Consider the following 19,643-nt stretch of genomic DNA (forward strand, 5'->3'; position numbering starts at 1 on the left):
TCAGCTCCATGAAGGTAAGGGTGTGACTCACTCACTACTTTATGCCCCGTGTAGCCAGTGCTTGCTTATAAATATCCGGTGGTGGGGCTGGGTGGAAGGACGGATGGAAGTGGGAATGAATATGTGAACGAGCAGGTACGTGAGTGAGCAAAAGGGCAAGTGAATGGCATGAGGAAGGAGGAAGCATGATTGCTTGGGACATCAGTAAAGTGACTGGACAGGCAAGCCGCTGAGCTGCCGGTGCCTCAGACACCCTAAACTTACCACCAAAGTTGTAGTGAAGAATCAACTCCCTTCTTCACGTAAGTCTCTATAGGATAGAGGGTCATATGACCAATCACTCATGTTTTAAAAATCACTCTCACAGGGGCGCCTGGGTGGCTCGGTCGGTTAAGCGTCTGACTTCGGCTCAGGTCATGATCTCACGGTTCATGAGTTCGAGCCCCGCGTCAGGCTCTGTGCTGACAGCTCGAAGCCTGGAGCCTGCTTCGGATTCTGTGTCTCCCTCTCTCTCTGCCCCTCCCCTGCTCATGTTCTGTCTCTGTCTCAAAAATAAATAAAAACATTAAAAAAAATTTAAAAATCACTCTCACAATTCTGACTATGAAATGTGAAATGGATTATTACTATTCTTTGGTCCCTGCCAAAGCAGGGAATAATCCTAGAATCTAGATGATTGCAACTTCCTTTGTACTAGATGGCCGCAGATGGGAATAATCAGATGTCTGATAGTAAGTGGGGCAGTGGGTTAAATCCGGGTCATTCCATAGGACTCTTTCCAGGCCAACCCAGGAGGCTGGGGCCACGGCTGGCCTGTCTGGTCCGGACAACCCGGCAGCCCCAGCACAGAGGGGCGAGGAGGTGGGAAGGATGCCGTCCATCCACATTCCTTTTTCAACTCTAACAGTTCTACTAGGGTCCTCGATGGTGATGGAGCCTGCACGACCAGGCCAACAGAAACAATGGCATGTTGCCACCTCCTCTGTCCACTGGAGACAGCAGAGCAATCGCAGATCTGATTCACACTAAACCTTTTATCATGATAAACTGTTAATGACCAGAGAGACGGTTTCTTCTCTATCAGGTGGGTGTGGGTGTCCCTCGTCTAACATTTTCAAGATACGTTGTGGGACGTTGTGGGACGTGTGGCTGAAAGGCAATAAGAAATGCCCTTGAACCATGGCCAAGGCAGGAAGCAAACTCGATACGCAGAAGCATGATCGAGCAATTTTCCAAGTGCGATGAGCTGAGGGCTACAGCCCTTGTCCCTGTGTGCGATGGGACACGGTGGCTTCTGAGAGCAGCTTGAGGTGACACTTAGAGGTGTTTTCTCAGAGAAGAGGGAAATGCTTTTGGGCCTGCCACTGTCCTTGAGGGTGGCCACTGTGTCACACGCCTGTCCTGATCCGGAAGCCCCAAGATGTATCTGTAATGAATGTATTTCCTGTGTCCTAACATGCACATTTTTTGATTGAACATTTCTCATACCAGTGCACACCCGCAACAGATGTGGTCTTAAAACTACCCGGCAGAGTTTTTGTCTTAGTATATATAAAAACAATGGTGGGTCCCACAATCAATGGCGTCTGGAATGCAATTAAACACGGCACTTACAATTCATTCCTATAGTGACTGCTGCATTCTGCACATTATTATTCTGCCTTAGCGGTTCTCGGAGGACAGTCTCCAGACACACACAATCCTCTTTTCAGGACCTCGCACTAGCTGGTGTTGCCGAGAGCCGAGAACAGTTGCTGAAGATCCACACAGAAAGAAAAAGCAGTGACAGCAGCCCCAAGACTTCCTTCCAGAGCAATGACATACGCATCTTGTATACATGGGATGTGGCCTCTTCCTTATAACCCAGCTCAACTTCACACACACCTCAAGCTTCCTTTCGAAACTAACGTTCCAAACCTTGAGCTCTTCCATATCTAACATAAGGAAGGAACAGGCTCCACAGCCAAGGCCAGGACAGTGCCTCGAGAACTGAGCTAAGTGATCACGCGTCATGTAGGAACCCCCACAAACCGACACAACTCCATGTGCCGTCCAATAGCGTTTGGAACTTCGTACCTACTTTGAAAGAACAAAACTGAGATGTTAGTGAAGAAACACTGTACCTGTGTTGGGGGATAAGTCATCTAGCAGCTTCACCATGCCTTCTCCCTGCTTGGAAGTCCACATCTTGATGGGGGACCCGCCTCCGATCCTGCGGTACTGCTCCTGAATTTTGGGGGTCCGGCGTTTGGCGATGATTGGTGCCAGCTTACTAAATCATTTAACAGGTAGGTAAGTGGCTTTTGTTCCACCTTAGCAACCTCAGAAACTACTCAATAGAAAACATAAGCAAAATTGTAAGAAGAGCCTAAGAAAATCACGCCTTTAAAAATAGAGGCTTGAGGTCATTGATGACAGCCAGCTCTTTTGGCCTCGATTAGAGAGAGGAAAACAAGACACTCTCTGGGGATTAGCCACCTCTGCCCCACGAGTTCCTCTCGCAACTCACCCTGAAGATTCAGGACACTACTCAGGCGCAGACCCTAGATGCGGGCCAGCCACTATCTTAACACTTCCTGATCCTACACCTAGCAGGAACTAGGATATGTAAGACATTCGGAAGCAAAAAATACTCTTACTTTAAGAAAATGTATGAAAAAAAAAAAAAGAAAGAAAATGTATATTAATCACAGATACATTTGAATATGTGAGCAAAGTTGAATGCACAGCACAGGAATGTTCATTGCAACACTGTAAACAACATATATGTCCACCAGTGAGCCACTGGTTAAATAAATTAAGTTATGACCAGGCAAGGCATTCTATACAGTCATGAAAAAAAATAATAAACCGGGCCTATATAATCTGTTATAGAATAATCTCCAAGATACATTGTTAATTTAAAAAAAAATAGCAAAGTGTTAAATAATATACATAAGTACATTCCCATCTGTGTTAAAAAGGACAGGGGAGATATATATGTGCATATATACATATACATCTATATGTATAGATATATAGACAAGCACATGCTTGGATATGCATGGACTATTTCTGGATGGTCACCAGAAATACATCTGTACAACTGCAGATTTCTGTATTTCTGGTTACATCTGTAACCTCCATGGTGGGTAACTGGGAGGCTGGAGTTCAAGAAGAGACACTTGCTTTTTACTGTGAACATGTTTATGCTGTTTGCATTTTTTATTACGTGCATGTATAAATTTTTCATTACAAAAACCTACTTTAAAAGAGAAAGAAAAGAAAGAAGGAGGGAGGCTTAAAAGGAAGAGGACAGCCACAATATTATTAGTGAATAATAATCATTGCTTCCCTGAATATTAATCAGCTGTTGAGGGTCAAGTACAAATATATCGGTAACAATCTTTAAAGGGACATCAGGGGTGCCTGGCTGGCTCAGCCGGTTGAGTGGCCAACTCTTGATTTTGACTCAGGTCATGATTCCAGGGTCGTGGGATGGAGCCTATTTAAGATTCCCTCTCCCTCTCTCTCCCTCTGCCCCTCACTCCCGCTTGCATGCTCTCCCTAAAATAAAATTTAAAAAAAATTTAAAGGGACATCAGGTGTGTCAAGACAACTGCCATTTCCAGAGCTCTAGGGAGGAAAGGGCTCAAGGAGAGGCCCCTCAACTTGCTTTCTCTCTCCCCTGCATTTCTCTCAACATCATATCCTTCTTATACAATGAAAAATAATGATGCTGCTCTAGTCACCACCAGATATGCACAAGAACCATTTATTTTCTGTAACTATAGAACTGACGTACACATAAGGCAAGATGCACTACACAAGTTAGGAATCAGTGCAGGTGTTTCCACGCGTCTTACTTTTGAATAGGAAGCGTCATCAAGTCTCGGTCCAGGAAGAGCCTCAAAAGGAAGTCGTGAACATCTCCCAGGGTTTCAGGGCCCCCCATGTTCAGCATTAATATTCCAGTCTTCGGCTTCCTACATAAAATAAAATGCAGTTGACTTGTAGCTTTTTATTTTTCTGTAAGGTACACTGTTGGTTCAGCTAGCAAACTCACATCCAATCTGTTCAGAGGTACAAACCTACAGATCTTTTCACTGCTATCACCTGGCTGCATATCTGGGAATGCACAACGCCTCCGGTTCTGCACGGTCCCAGTTCTGACTCTGACCTTGGTCTCAGCTCCATCCATGGCACTGGTCTTCTCTGGGCTTGAAATGTTTCCCCATTAAGTTGTCAGTCCTGAACAAAAATCCCTCCCATTCTTTAAGGACTGAGAGTCAGGGTATAAAGCTCAAATTGTCCTGAGGCTGAAGCAAACATTTATGTGAATGCCTTACAGATATACAAATTACTTGGTCTCTCCAAACTTCAGTCTCCTCGTGTACAGGGACTCCAGCAACGACCTCAAAAGGTTGTTTTGAGAATAGACAGCATAGTTATTTAGCATGATCTGGAACATATAGTAAGTTCTATCATACACAGAGAGACCACGGGTTTCCCTTTTAAACCTCCACAGTATAATAACCAGCCCATCTCTCATTCTTTTATCTGCTCCTTTCCCTTTGGTTAAACTATTATTATTGACAAATGGTTTCTTGCTACTCTGCTTCCTTCTCCAGAGCCCGCTGTTCCCCTGTAGTGTCTCCTGTACGATAAAGTACACCTCTCACTTTGCACTCACCTCTTGATCCTCTACCTAGAGCCACTGCTTAAGGGATTCTGGCAAGAAATTGCTCTTACTCAAATAGGTCCCAGGCTAAAGAATCAAGCACTGAAGGAACAAGAAGAAGCAAAAAGAAAATCAAGTAGTCTGGGGGAAGTTAAATCAACAAAAGGACCATGCCAGCTCTGAACCTCTAAAATCCAGAGGAGCTCTGGACCCTGCACAGACTAAAGTGAGCCAGGCCGAGATGAGTTCTCCATTCCTAAACACCTTCACGGGGCAAGAAGGGGCCAGAGTGGGACCAGGTGCCGCCCGCATGCTTCCAGTAGCCGCCGGAAGCCCAAGGCTAGAGACATGGAACCATGGGGTCAGAGCCTAAGATGAGGCCCTGGAGAACTGGGGGCCGTGCAGTGAAAGAGTCTGCAGGTAGGGACACTACAGGACAAGGAGTGTTTCTTCCATTCATGGTTTTTTGGTTTGGTTTTTTTTTGGCATTCGTAAAAATGTAGATATAATTTATATACCATAAAGTTTTCCATTTTAAAATACAATTCAGTGCTTTCTAATATACACACAAAGTTATGCAACCATAACAACTCTCTAATTCCTGAACATTTTCATCACCCCCCCAAAATATTCCCACATACTAGAACCATTCCCCATCCTCCCTCTGTCTCATTCTTGGCAACTAATCCTCCGCTTTCTCAGTCTATGCATTTGCCTATTCATAGAAATGGAATCACATGATATGTGGCCCTTTGGGCCTGGTTTCTTTCACTTGGCATAAAATGTTCAAAGTTCACCCACGTGACAGCGTGAATCAGTACTTCTTTCCTTTTTATGGCTGAATAATACTCCACAGCACGGATGGATGTACTCTCTATTCACTCTTGATAAAGCAGTGAGAAACAACCAGCCTGAAGTCTATTTAAAACTCCACTGGTACAAAGGCTGAGGGGTCCCGCTGTCTAAGCCTCTTACATCAAGGCCACCTCCAGCTACCGCAGTGACTAAACCAATCCTGCAGACATGGATCCTGTTTGGAAGACTGTCCCTAACGTGTGCTAAAGCCAATGAGATCAGGATGACGTTTTAATTGCAATTTTTAAACAAGTGCTAACAACACTTGGGATAATGTTAGGCAGCAGAGTGTGTCAAATTCATACAGGAAGAAACTGTTTTCTTGCCAAACATACTACAGGTGAATGAGGTAGAAATCTGAATTCTCAACCTAAATTTGCAAAACAAGCTGAGGCAAAATTGCTGGGGTTAGCGGAATGCTGCATTCCAGTGAAGTCAGAGACCTTCTAATTTAGACCCCACTGTAAGGACAAACTAAGTTCGCCTTTCACATCATTGTCTTAGACAGCATTTCTCTTCCTCGGCACCACTGACATTTTCCGCTGGATGAGTCTTTGCTGTGGAGGGCTATGGTGTATGTTGCAGGGTTCTAGTAGCATCCCAGCCTCTACTTGCCGGAAAGCACGGCACACACCCCGTCCCAGTTGTGACAACCAAAAACGTCTCCAGACATGGCCATTGCCAAATATGTTGGAGGTGGGGAGCATCCCCCTCCCTCTACTGAGAACCACTGGGTTAGAGGAAGGGGGTTTCATCTCCTTTTTACTAAGCAACTACTCTGGAGGATGTCATTGTCCCACAACTTTCCCACCTCCTCTCACCAAAAGTCCTATCAATGAATTAACAAGCTGGTGTTTAGGTTTTTTTCTTAATACCTAAAAATTCCAGATTCATTATATTGTGAAATTGTAAAATGCTCCCTTAATCTTTCCACTTAGACCACCCGTGCTCTGAGATCCTGTCTCTCACCCTCAAAATCTGTGACTCACAATAAATTAAGCGCATTTTTCCATGGATTGCTGCCAGTTAACAGATTACTGGTTAAGAAACCCCAGGCTAAGAGACTTACCTAAGCCATAGAGGGTATCAATGTGCAAACGAGATTTAGAACTGCTTTTCATCTATAACACCTGAGCTCAGAACAAGAGTGGCTTTAAATTGGATGTGACTCTGCCCTGCAAACCCGTGTTTTATAAACCGTGTTGATCTTACACATGAAAGTGATGCACGTGATTTGGAAATACCTAAATACACGTGCACTTAATTCAAAACTGTGTTATGCATGACGAATGGCGCATTAGCTGCCCTAGTCTGACACCCTCTATTCGAGAACGCGAAGTGCAAAGCCTTAGCCGTGGTCTCTGTTCTCCTCTCCTCCAGACAGAGCCCATCTGAGACCAAGCTCTGAATGTCAAGTTCCCTTTGTTTGAACGTAAAGGTGTAAATAGGGGAACATATTTAAAACTTCTCGCTTGAAAAGGTTTCAACATTCTGCCATTTTTATATTCTGGGACTCTCAAAATAGGAGGTTTTTCCTTTGAGCTACTACTTGTACATAACAGAAACTTAAGATCACCAATTAATAAAGAAACAGAATCATTCAATTATACTGTATATAGTCAGCATCAAGATAAAGACACAAATTCTACCTCTTCATGAAACCTCCAAGATGTAATTGGCCTGAGGATCTATGCTGCCTCTAGAACAGGGTTTGGGAAACTACAGCCCACGGGCCAGATCTGTACATACACACCCTGCCTATTTTTGTAAATAAAGTTTTATTGGAACACAGCTCCACTCCTTATTTCACATAGTCGCTAAGGCTGCTTTCACATTATAACAGCAGAGTTGGAAAGCAGCAAAAGAGGCCAAATGGCCCACTATCTATCCCTTTACGGGCGAGTCGGCTGACCCCCGGTCTAGTGGAGGTCTCATCTGCTATAGTTGAGCACTGCGCAGCATGAGGCCTTCAGGTCTGGCACCAGAATGATATACAGAAACACTGATCACTTCATCATCTCTACTATTTTAAAACTAGAAACAATGCAAGTGCCCCATAACATGGGAATGGATAAATAAACTGTGATTTCGTAAAATACTCGTATGCTATTAAAATAATGGTGAATATTTACATTTATATGGTAGATATATTATTAAATTTAAAAAGAAGAAACTTAAAAAATACTATATGCACGACTGTCACATTTTGGTAAATATTTACTGAATAAATATCAATCGGTACAGACATAGACACAAAACACTGGGTGGTGGGATTATCGGTGATTTTTTTAATCTTTTTTTTGCCCGTCTACATGTCCTAAAATGAACCCATTTCTTTGGTATAAAGATGATACAAAGTTACTTAATGGAATTTAGATATTTTTAGATTTTTATTTAATTTAATGATATTAAGGTTATATTATTGGCTTTTGCTACTAGGATAATATAGCAATGAAATAATTTTTCTCCCAGAAATCACTGAATCAGTTCTTCCTGATTCACTGAATTCAGTTTCTCCCAGAAACACTGAATCAGTTCTTCAGGTTACATCAAATACTCACCCTAAACCCTAAGGACTTAAAGCACTTTGGACCATGGCTAAGGTGAGAAAAGAGGGGCTGTGGGGACACACAGGAACGGTGTCCAGGCCACCAGGACACAGACAGCGTCCCTGCTTCCTGTTTTCCTCACCAGATTCGATCACTTAGGAGGCCAGAGAGTGGAAAAGAGATGATCCGAGGCCCCACCCCTAATGCTCTATCCCCCTTCAAACCTCAGTTTACTCAGTGTTCAGTCAACGTACCCAAGTTCACACAATGAAAAATAACAACCACAAAATAGGACTATTTTCATAGCTCTATCGCTAGAGGAACCGTCAAGGAGTTACTAGTTTGCAACCCGTCTCCTTCTTTCGCTCGGCTAGCGTTAAGGTGGGCTATTTCTAGGCACCCAGCTAAACAACTGCCCGTTCGAGTCCTGTGCCCCTGTGCCCCTGTATGAGAGGAAGACCTAAGAAGAGCTGTGGCTTCCGTGATGGAAGAGGAGGCCCGGAACAACGCCAGGCCTGCTGACATCCACCCGCAAACAGCAGGGGTGACGTCCGAAACAGGTACTTTATCCCTTTAATAAATCACAAATCGTATTATGTCATTTCTAATTCCGCTCACCCTGTTAACAGTGGAAAACAATGGCAGGGTTTACTAGATAAATTCTTGACGGATTAGTCACTCCTTATCCTAAACAGAACATACATTTCATAGGTATAATTATGTTAGTTTCATAAACACATTTCTAGTGTCCATGAAATTTGTGTTACATGACATATTCCAGAACTAAATTCCTACATGATCTGCAGACTGTTGGTCCTGAGTTACGTGTCCTTTAACAGAAGCCCGGTGGGATTTTTATTTGTCAATCATATCTCAAAAAAGCCGGGGAAAAAAATTTTCACAACAATTTTTTAAATCTGTAAAAATTCCCCCAAAATGTTGAAACCTTAGCGGTGTGTGTGCGTGTGTGGGTGCAACTTGTAGCCTTCCAGCTACTGAAAGAAAGCCAAGAAAACCACACCGCACTCCTTCCACACTAGCATTCCCCCGCAGCCTTCCTCTTAAGGCAGCCTGTATCCACTCACCGGTGTCTGCATCAACAAAAAGAGGTTCTTATTAGTACCTAAAATTAGATTCCTACCTCTTCCCCGGTTGAACTTGAGGTTCTGGGCTTCTGGTACGCTGGGCTGTTTCTGTGGCAGCTGCCGCCGTGGCTCCAATCGACTGGCCCCTCCATGGTTGGCGGGCCCTTGAGCTTCCAGGCACCACTGTGACAAAAGTAAAGTAGCGGCATGAAATCCGGCTGGGAAGCAGTGTCTTTGGAGGGGGTCCTCCGAGCAGAAGTCCTGGACTTAAAATTTAAAGAGACGCTATAGCACAGGTGATTTCCCTGGCGTTTCTCGGCACTCAAGCCCTCTCTGCCAAGGGTGGAGTGGCGCCTCCTGGGATGGCTTCTCAGGACCTGCACGGAGCCTTTTGAGAAACACACCTTCTCACTCTGCCCTGGCGGATTCTGACGTGATCCCTCAGGAGAATCACCGCATGCATACGGAAGTTAGTGCGCTGCTCACACGAAAGGGAGAAGCCACGGGACGTGTTCAGACCCACCGGTTTACGGGGTGTTACTTGAGCCAGCTTTCAACCAGTTGCACAGACCTCGCATCTGCCTATAAGCCTCCTCCAATAAAGCACCAGGGCTGGAGAACCCCAGCACTGCCCTTGGACACTGACAAGGGTGGGGGGTTCTACTTTAGAGGGCCCCTTCTGGCCCTCCTCGTGCTGCAGCCTCCCCCACAGGGTATGCAGTCTACACAGCCAAAGATCCATGGACCCCAGAGCCCGTGACCTACATTCCTGACCAGGCTCCCCGTACCCAGAATTCCCTGTCCCCAAAGGCCCACACCCACTCCGGGGACTGTACAGGCCTCTTTCCTAGCTCTATTCTCCTGAAAGCTGATTGTGCCATCAGTGCGAGCAATTCTTGACCTAAGGGAAGCTATTTGCAGGAGCAAGAATAGAACCTGAACCTAGACTGCACAAGACTCTTCACAACTCAGGGCACAGCTGGCAGTGGAAAGAGAAGCAGGGAAGCCTACAGACCAGAGGCAACGCTCCCAAGGCCACGACACTTCTGTGGGAACTCTGAAGACTTCAACAGTTCACCCTTCCAGATCATCACGAAGGTCTATTTGCCAGTATTGGTGAACAGAACATACTTCACAGCTTGTTAGCGGGCGATCCCACATATGATACATGGGTCTCCATGTGCACTCTTGTCCTGCGCCCCGCCGGAGTCAGCTGTGGGCCTGGAGAACCCACCTGGACTGAGAAGTCCATGGGCCATACTTAGTTGTACCATGAAGAATATTCATCCTTGAACGGCATACAGTGAAATTAAACTGAAGCTATACAATAGACACTCAAGGTAGCAATGGGGGTATGCTGTGCCCCACACCGTACACATGACCCATTCTCAAACCAGCTGATATGAAACCAGCTTGAGATCAGTCTCCCTCTGCCCTCCTCCTCCTTCCAAGTCAGAGGAGTCCCGGTGAGGAACTCGGGCTGTGGACCGGCAGTTCTGACCTCATGCAGCTCTGACACTTACCAGCAACGTGACTGGGGCCAGGCTATATATTTTCGAGCCTTAGTTTCCCCGGTAAAATGACAACACCCTGCTATCAGGATCCTTGTGACGATTACAGCAGATAAGACCAGCGATGCACTCTGCACAGCACCTGCCACGTACGATTAGTGCTGGCATTAGTTTCATTTGGAAGTGTCTAGGGCACAGGGACTATACCTGCTCTGATGTTTTTTCACCTACCCTGCCTATAAAATACAGGAGAATAGTATCTCCAGATTTCCAACTCTCCATATTGTGCACATTCCCAACAGAGCCAATTACGTGAGCTTGTGCTGAATAGTCCTTATTAACTCAAAGTGGAAGTGCAAAGATTGACATATAGAAGTTCAATTCTGCTCAAATGAAGTCTCAAGCCAACTCGCAGCCCCTTATTTTAGACAAGTTCAATTCTGAACTGCATGAGATGTAACCGGGTTCTCAATCAGGACACAATGTCTGCGATTCCTGGTATGAATGAGATATTGGATTCCATGGGGTACTAGAATAGAATTTAGGCATTACATGATTTGACTGCTGGTGATAAGCCTTCCTCCTGTGAATCTTAAAAAGGGAGTGGCAGAAGGGAATCTGGGTGAGACCAGAGTCATCAACTAGTACGTTAGTATTTCCTAGCACAATTTGGGAGGGTAGTTTTTCAAGTTGTCATGCCCTATACTTAACAAAATCCTCTTCTCTGTGGCCGAACAAATTCTCAGAAGGCAATGCTGCTAATAATGGATCCTTTGTGCTCAGGACATAGGGTTAATACACCCCCCTCTCAAGGACTTCTCTGTAACACTCCTCTCCCCTAATGATCTGAAGGTTCCAAAGAAACTAAGAGTAGTCTCTGACCAAACGACCAACAGACATATAGCTAAAGGAGTTTTAAGTAATTGTTCAGACAAAGGACGAGCTGAGACTCCTGAAGACACTCAGTTCACAGCTTACGAGAAATCCAAGGGCATAGACAGCATTGTATAGCATAGAGCATATGTTCCAGAGCCAGAGACATCTAGCAGAAATCCCAGATAGGACCAAACAGGCTGTGTGTGGGAGTAGTTGGGCAACTCAAAGAACTACTCCAAGCCTCGCTTTTCTCATCTGTATGATGGTGATCAGGCCAACCCTGCAGGGCTGTTGTGAACATCAGGAAAAAAAAATCTTTACATCTATGTCCAGACCCAAGAACAGTGCCTGGCACACTGCATACGGTTAAGAAGTAAGAATACTCAACAGCAGGGACTTGCCCACTTATGAACTGAGACCAGGTATTCTAACCCTATTTATTTGTTTCTAATTTTGTAAACGTTTACTCATTTTTGATAAAGACGGAGCACGAGTGGGGGAGGGGCAGAGAGAGAGACACACAGAATCTGAAGCTGGCTCCAGGCTCTGAGCTGTCAGCACAGAGCCTGATGAGGGGCTCAAACTCATGGACTGTGAGATCAGGACCTGAGCTGAAGTCAGACGCTTAACCGACTGAGCCACCCAGGGACCCCTTCTACCCCTACCTATGACATTAACTGCTGGTCTACCTTTTAAAGGCCTACAAACCATAAAAGCTATAAAACTAGGAAAATGCAGAAGAGAATATAAAGAAAGCAAGACTTCGTAACTCCTGGACAAACCCAAAAGGTGAAGCATTCAAAAGTATATATATGATTTAAGAGGTTCATGGGTATTAACTGGTTCTCCAAAACCAAATTATTTAATATTTTGGATGCTTAGGGGTAGGGCAGGGGAGGTTACAAAGCAAGGCACACAAGTACTTTAATATATAATGAAGCCATTTTTTTAAAGTTTATTTATTTATTTTGAGAGAGAGAAAGAGAGAGAGAGAAAGGAGGGTGGGGGGACAGGGGCAGAGAGAGAGGGAGACAGAGAATGCTAAGCAGGCTGTGCATTGCAGAGCCTGATGTGAGGCTTGAACTCACAAACTATGAGATCATGACCTGAGCGAAAGTCGGATGCTTAACCGACTGAGCCACCCAGGCACCCCAGAGCCACTTCCTACCACATAGGAGATGAGATTTATTTCAAAAGGTACTTATAAAAATAGGTAACATTTAAAAAACTAACAAATAACTGGGTGGCTCAGTCAGTTAAGCATCCGACTCCTGATTTTGGCTCAGGTCATGATCTCACAGTTCACAAGTTTGAGCCCCATGTCGGGCTCGGCACTAAGCCTGCTTGGGATTCTCTCTCTCCCTCTCTGTCTCTGTCTCTCCCCTGCTCTCTCAAAAATAAGTAAATAAAGTTTAGAAAGTTAAAATGAACATAAATAACATCCGATATTGTGATTATTAATAAACATTTGGGGAGGGGAGGCTTTAAAAAAAGAATTATTTTCTGGTATGGCACCAAAATGTTCTAATGTCCTTAATTAAAACATTGATACTCTTCTTCATTATTCTAGATTCTTTTTCTAATTATGAAAGACATCGGACGCCTGGGTGGCTCAGCTGGTTGAGCGTCTGACTTTGGCTCAGGTCATGATCTCATGGTTTATGGGTTCGAGCCCAGCGTTGGGCTCTGTGCTGACTCTCAGAGCCTGGAGCCTGTTTTGGATTTTGTGTCTCCCTCTCTCTCTGCCCCTCCTCTGCTCATTCTGTCTCTCAAAAATAAATAAACGTTAAAAAGAAAGAGAGAAAGAAAGAAAGAAAGAAAGAAAGAAAGAAAGAAAGAGAGAAAGAAAGAAAGAAAGAGACATATATGCTCAGTGTTGAAAATTTGGAAAGAAAAGGCAAAAAGAAAAAACAATAATTCATTAGTCTACCAACTTTCTAATTCAAAAATATATATAGTATACACAGTATGTGGCCCACGTCAGAGTTTATTGATTCTGTAATATGCTAAAAACTTAGTGTAAAACTTTGTACTTTTACTTTCAGAATTCGTTTTCAGAAATACTACTCAATTTTTTCTAACTCAGATGTTAATTCCTTCATATCAACAAGATGATTAAAGTATTATAACTACATCTTAAAAATCAGAGTTCATAATTCAATTGGACTTCAAATCCACATTTGCTATGGTTTCTGAATCCTTCCGCTTAGTTACTTATAATCTGGAACAAATCATTTAAAGCTTCTTAGATTGTTCTATGACCTCAAATCTAAAACCTGTAAGACTCTGCCACAGAAATGGCTGATGAAAGAAAAGGCTAATTCAACACATCTTTCAGGCACATTACTGGTACTGTGCTTCCTCTTCTTAAAAAAAAAAAAAAAAAGATGCCTTTTGCTCCACGTACCCTTTGTGCCTTGGCCCTCACCACAAACTGGGTCTTTACTATCTTCCTCAGAAAGGCACCTGTAATAAGATATGGAAATTCAAAGTGGATTCTCTCCATTCCCTCCTAGTAGGTGCCAGACTGAAGAATTTGGGAACTTCTTAGAAAAATATAGCAGGTCTGTGTCCGGTCATCATTCAAATGCTAAGCATTTTAGTGTGCCCCAGCCTTTTACATAATAACTGAACATTTAAGGGTCTCAATATATCTACTGCATGACAGGCACTGTGCTCCAAGCTTTACCGGCATCCAGCTAATCTTCATGCCAAGCCCGTGAAGTATATTACCTTTCTCCTTTCACCTTTACCAAAACTCAAGCCAGGTGAGTGTCTTACTCAAGGGGTCACAGTTAAAAATGCTGCAGAGTTAGTGTGCCAACCAGGTGTTTCTCGCGCAAACTCCTCAGCTCATCCTAGAAGCACCCTACATTCAAAATTTGCATGAGAAACATGTTGGGTTGTCACTAGGTCTTGCTCGTTCTCCAAAAATCTCTAGGAAATACTAGCCCAGACTCCCTCGCAGTGGGTGCTGCCTGCCTAAGGACAAGTGAGCACCGGGTGACGCCAGGGGCTAAGACAGAGGAGTAGTGGGCACACTGCGACCTCCATCACCAGGGAGGGAACCCCATGACCCATGTCCGTGGTGATGACGATGATGATGCCTTAGTTACCGTCCTCAGTGGTAGGTCCGTAACACACCCTCCCTCCCATAATGCTCACAACCCGTGACGTTCATTATTATGCTTTTACAGATAAGAACTAAGGTGCGGATAAATCCCGGCACTGCTCACGGTAACCCCGCTGACTCATGGTGCTCCGGGACCTCTCCTGGCCGCGTCCCAGGGACCCCAGACGACCCGTGTACCGCCCCCCCTTCAGCCCCTCCCAGGGGAGGGCCCCTTTCCGGTCCCTTCTCCAGGTCGCCCCTCGCCCCATAGCGCGGAGCTTCCTGCGCCGCTCCCGGAACCCCCTCAAGCCGGAGGGCCCCGGCGCGAGCTGCGCTGCCCACGCCGTCGCAGGGACCCCGGCAGCGGTGGCGGCCGCGACAGCCTCACTTACGCCGATCGCGGAGCAGGGCGCCCGCAGCTCGCAGGGCCGCAGCCATGTTGATGCCGCCTGAGAGCTTTCCCGGGGCAGCTTCGGCCCGGGACTCGGGTTCCTCCCACGACGGCGCGACCGGGTATCGGCCCGGAGAGCTCCGAGCTGCTGGCACTGCCACCACAGGCCGCCTTATCTTAAGTTGCGGCCCCCTGCGCCCTCGCGGCGCACCCGTTCATTCGCTGCCTGGCCGGGCCTAGCCGGGGCTCGGGGGCGGGGCCAGGGGAAGACACGCCCCTCGAGACAGCTGGCCCGGGCGTGGGGGCCTTCGGCGGGGGGGAGGGGGGGTGGAAGGGGTAAAAAGGGCCCGAGGCTGTGCTAGCGGCCCCGCCCCACCAGCCGTCAGTTCTAGCCCAGCAGCCCCTCTCCCGCCCCCGGTCACCCTGAACGAACGCCCTGGTTGCATCTGCCAGTCTGGCCAAGGCGGAAACCGCCGCCACAACTCGGCAAAGGGCTTTCCAGACTTTTTCAATACTATGACTTAGATATGAGAATGCTTTTGCCTCACTTCTCCAGTTTGCTTGCCTCGTTATAGTACAACTGTGCCGACCCTGCTTTGTTATAAGCTTGGTTTTCAGAATAGGAAAAGGAATTGTTTTATATGAGACACTCGTGAATGACATCTTTAATTTCCCTGTGGCATCTCTATACAGCACAGTTTGACAGGCGGGACCAGAAAGCAAACATTATACTGCTAACGTGAGAACGTTAGGAAAAGTGAAGGCCAGTCCAGCAAATGGGTTTCTGGGAGGGATGGCATGGCGAAGTTTGCCCGTATATCTGCGCACCGTCGCAAGGTAGCTGTCTGGTCCCAATCCCGCACACGCAGCAGGCACTGCTCTCAATTCTAGCCATTCCTGCATTCCCACACCTCCACCTGCCAACTGTACCCACTGTTCTGTGCGCCTTGAAGTACAAGACCAACCTTGGAACAGAAAGGTCTCAGGCATTATTTATTCGTTGAACAAGTATTGACCACCTACTGTGTGCATTGGAAAAACAGCAGTGAACAGAGAAGACAAGGGTTGAGGGAGAGACAAAATAATCAGGATATGTATTGTTGGGGGTGATGATGAGCGTTAGAAAGAAGGAAGTAATGGGGCGCCTGGGTGGCTCAGTCGGTTAAGCGGCGGACTTCGGCTCAGGTCATGATCTCGCGGTCCGTGAGTTCGAGCCCCGCATCGCGCTCTGTGCTGACAGCTCAGAGCCTGGAGCCTGTTTCAGATTCTGTGTCTCCCTCTCTCTGACCCTCCCCCGTTCATGCTCTGTCTCTCTCTGTCTCAAAAATAAATAAACGTTAAAAAAAAATAAAAAAAAAAAAGAAGGAAGTAATATAAGGGAGATGGAGAAGGGGAGACTCTACTGCAATCTGAAATAGATAGGTCAGAGAAATTCTCACTGACATCTGGACAAAGGCCTGAAGGAAGTAGGGGGGCAAGCTATGTGGAATATTTTGGGACGATGGAGTCTGAGTTGAAAACCACTTTTCTGTAGCTAAAATTTGTTCCTGGTTAGTTTATTATTAAAGTTGGTCCTCCTTATGGTTATAAGCCAAATATAAAACATCAAATTAAGTGCCTTTCATATTACCTACATGATCTTCAGATCCAAGCAGATGCCCCCTGAGAAAGGGACAGTAAAACTTGCCCCAAGTGCTAAACTGCTCTCCTACATATTCTGCTAACTCTCTACGCTCATAATGAAAATTACATGCATTTAATTTGCCCTTTGGAGGTGATCTTCATAATGTACTTCTCTACCTAAAGCTTAAACACATTTCTTTTAAGTAAGCTGCACAGAAAGCCTCTACGTTTTGAAATGCTGTGCTGGACGAAGTGTAGACAAGTCCTGAGAACTGGGAAAGGCTAACTGAGGGTTTTAGATGTTTGAGCTGGATAGGCTCTTAGCTAGTCTGGAAGGCTCTGGATAAGTCACCCCTGCCTCCCCAGGGCTGTGCCCCTTCTGCTAAGTGGAGATAACAAGGGGCTTCTGGCCCCTCCTAGAGAAATGCTGATGATTAGTGACAATGCACAAAGGTGCCAAACCTCACATAATCAACAGCTAGGACAGGTATCTGCCCAGGAACCAGCAACACATGCTTTATGAAATATATCAACATAATAACATTTTAAAAAACGAATTAGTAGTTGCATACATTTTATTCACATCTTATATTTTCATTTTTACTCACTTGAAAAAAAAATTCAAAATCCCTCATGTACAAAACCCCCCGATGCACATATTAAGACTCATAGGTTATAGGTGGAAACAGAACTTCATTATTTTTCCTGAACAGAGAGTATCATAAAAACTGTTATTTCTAATCTCTGGCTTATTTCTCACAAATATCAAATATAATAGCTTCCCAACAAGTACATTTTTATGTTTTTATGAAATGAAAGCAGATAAAATGCATTTTATACTGGTGGTTTCCAAAACTGATTAGAAAACACAGCCCTTCACCCAGAAATTCTAAATGTGGGTTTACTAAGGAAACCAGAAAACCCCTTAAACAGCTAAGCAAATTTATAAAACAATAAGAGATTTGTGTGTGTGTGTGTGTGTGTGTGCATATGTACATATAAATGCATTTTTTTCTGGCTTACGTATTTGTAACAAAGGTATATACCACTTGTTTTAGCAAACAGAAGGCCAAAGGCACAGTCTCCGGGTCAACTCGATAAGCCGCACCCCCACCGCACAGGAGAAAGGTTGTCTGAAACTGGGTGACTTAATTAGTGAAAAAAAGCACTCTCCTGTCACAGACAGCCCTCTGAGTTCAGCCTTTGGTCCTAAATAAAATGAACTTGTTGGTTTCAGCTCAATGCTTCAGGGAAGGGCAGGGGGATCACCTAATTCATTATTTGTCATGATTGGCACCTCTGAGCTACACACACCAAATTTAGATTACTCAATTCTGTCTCCTTAATCAGAAAAACAACAGGGCAAGAAGGGGTGGTGTGCAGCACAAGAGAAACCGTGGCTGCGTGAGGCAGACAAATGGTGAGCTGTAATGATCACTCAGAGAAATCTGATCGATTGTCCCCACAATTGTTTTACAGCAAAGAGGCCACCAAATCCAGGCCAATGTGGTGTGCATTTTGACTTCCTCTCTTAACCACACAGAGCCTTAAGCCACGAGTGATGAGGGATTTATTAGTCCATCTATACATATTTACTGAGAGTCCACGATAAGCAAAGCATGTATCAGGCAACGGGAAGGATAAAAAAGTAAACAGCAAAATGTACTCTCAAGGAACTCATTCATTTATGAAGCAAATAGCATGGAGAGCCTACCTATGTCAGGTACATAGTAGGCACTGAGTTTGCAGCAATGAACCAGACTGTTTTCGACTTTCATGGATCTTAGGCTCTTTTTTTTCTTTTTAGGTTTATTTATTTATTTTTGAGAGAGCGGGGGAGGGCCAGAGAAAGGGAGAGACAGAAGCCCAAGCAGGCTCCGCACGGTCAGCGCAGAACCTAATGCAGGACTCAAACCCACGAACCGTGAGATCATGACCTGAGCCGAAATCAAGAGTCAGCCGCTTAACCGACTGAGTCCCCCAAGCCCCCGCCCTGGAACTTACATTCTTGACGGCAAGGAAGACAATAAGTGAAAGATACACAATATAATGTCGGGCGTGACTAGGGACCATAAAGAAAAGTGAAAAAGGCAAAGGAGTGGAGAGAGGCAGGAAGCGCTAGTTTCAGTGGTGCAGCTGGACATAGCCTCTCTGCAAAGGTGGCATTTGAGCGGGGACCCATGGAGAGCGAGGGGGCTCTCTGCCGAAGGGCTTTGCAAGCAGAGGGACCAGCGAGGCGGGAACACATTTGAAGCTTAGGTTAGTTTCCTGGGGCTGCTGGGACAAAAATACCACAAACCAGGTGGCTGAAGACAACAGAAATGCACAGCCCTGAAGGCTTAGAAGTCCATAAGCAAGGTGCCAACAGGACCGTGCTCCCTCTTAAATCTGTAGAGGAGAATCCTTCCCTGTTTTTCCCAGCTGCCGGGGTGGCCAGCAATCCTCAGCCGTACTTGGTCCGTAGCTGCATCGCTCCATCTCTGCCTCCGTCACTGGACTTTCTCTGTGGCTGTCCTTTCGTAACCATAAGGACACCAGTCATATTGGGGTCTTGTTGAATACTGGCCTACCCTAGGGACCTAGCCTACTGACCTCATCTTAAATTAATTACATCTGCAAAGATCCTATTTCCAAATAAGGTCACATTTGCAAGTAGCAGAGGTGAGGGTTTCTACATGTCTTTGTAGGGGACACAACCCATAGCAAGGCTTTTTTTATTTTTTATTTTTTTTAATGTTTATTTATTTTTTGAGAGAGAGAGAGAGACAGAGAGACAGAGTGTGAGCGGAGGAGGGGCAGAGAGAGAGAGAGAGAGGGAGACACAGAATCTGAAGCAGGCTCCAGGTCCTGAGCTGTCAGCACAGAGCCCAATGTGGGGCTCAAACCCACCAGCTGTGAGATCATGACCTGAGCTGAAGTCAGACGCTCAACTGACTGAGCCACCCAGGCACCCCCATTTAAAAAAAAATTTTTTTTTAATG

At 45.4% G+C, this 19,643-nt stretch overlaps 1 protein-coding gene across 2 annotated transcripts in view; it reads right to left on the reverse strand.

The window, feature by feature from the left end:
• FECH (ferrochelatase) overlaps positions 1-15,297 on the reverse strand; it is a 37,453-nt gene extending 22,156 nt beyond the window's left edge. For both annotated transcript variants that reach the window (XM_006938940.4, XM_006938941.4), the window contains exons 1-4: positions 15,041-15,297; positions 9,206-9,332; positions 3,846-3,965; positions 2,124-2,272 (exon numbers count right to left, since the gene is read on the reverse strand). In XM_006938940.4, the coding sequence (XP_006939002.1) occupies positions 2,124-2,272; positions 3,846-3,965; positions 9,206-9,332; positions 15,041-15,086 (442 nt within the window). In that variant the 5' untranslated portion in view covers positions 15,087-15,297. The remainder of the gene's footprint in view (positions 1-2,123; positions 2,273-3,845; positions 3,966-9,205; positions 9,333-15,040) is intronic.
• Positions 15,298-19,643: the final 4,346 nt, after the last annotated feature.

Source organism: Felis catus, chromosome D3 (assembly GCF_018350175.1).
Source record: "Felis catus isolate Fca126 chromosome D3, F.catus_Fca126_mat1.0, whole genome shotgun sequence".
NCBI classification, from domain to species: domain Eukaryota; kingdom Metazoa; phylum Chordata; class Mammalia; order Carnivora; family Felidae; genus Felis; species Felis catus.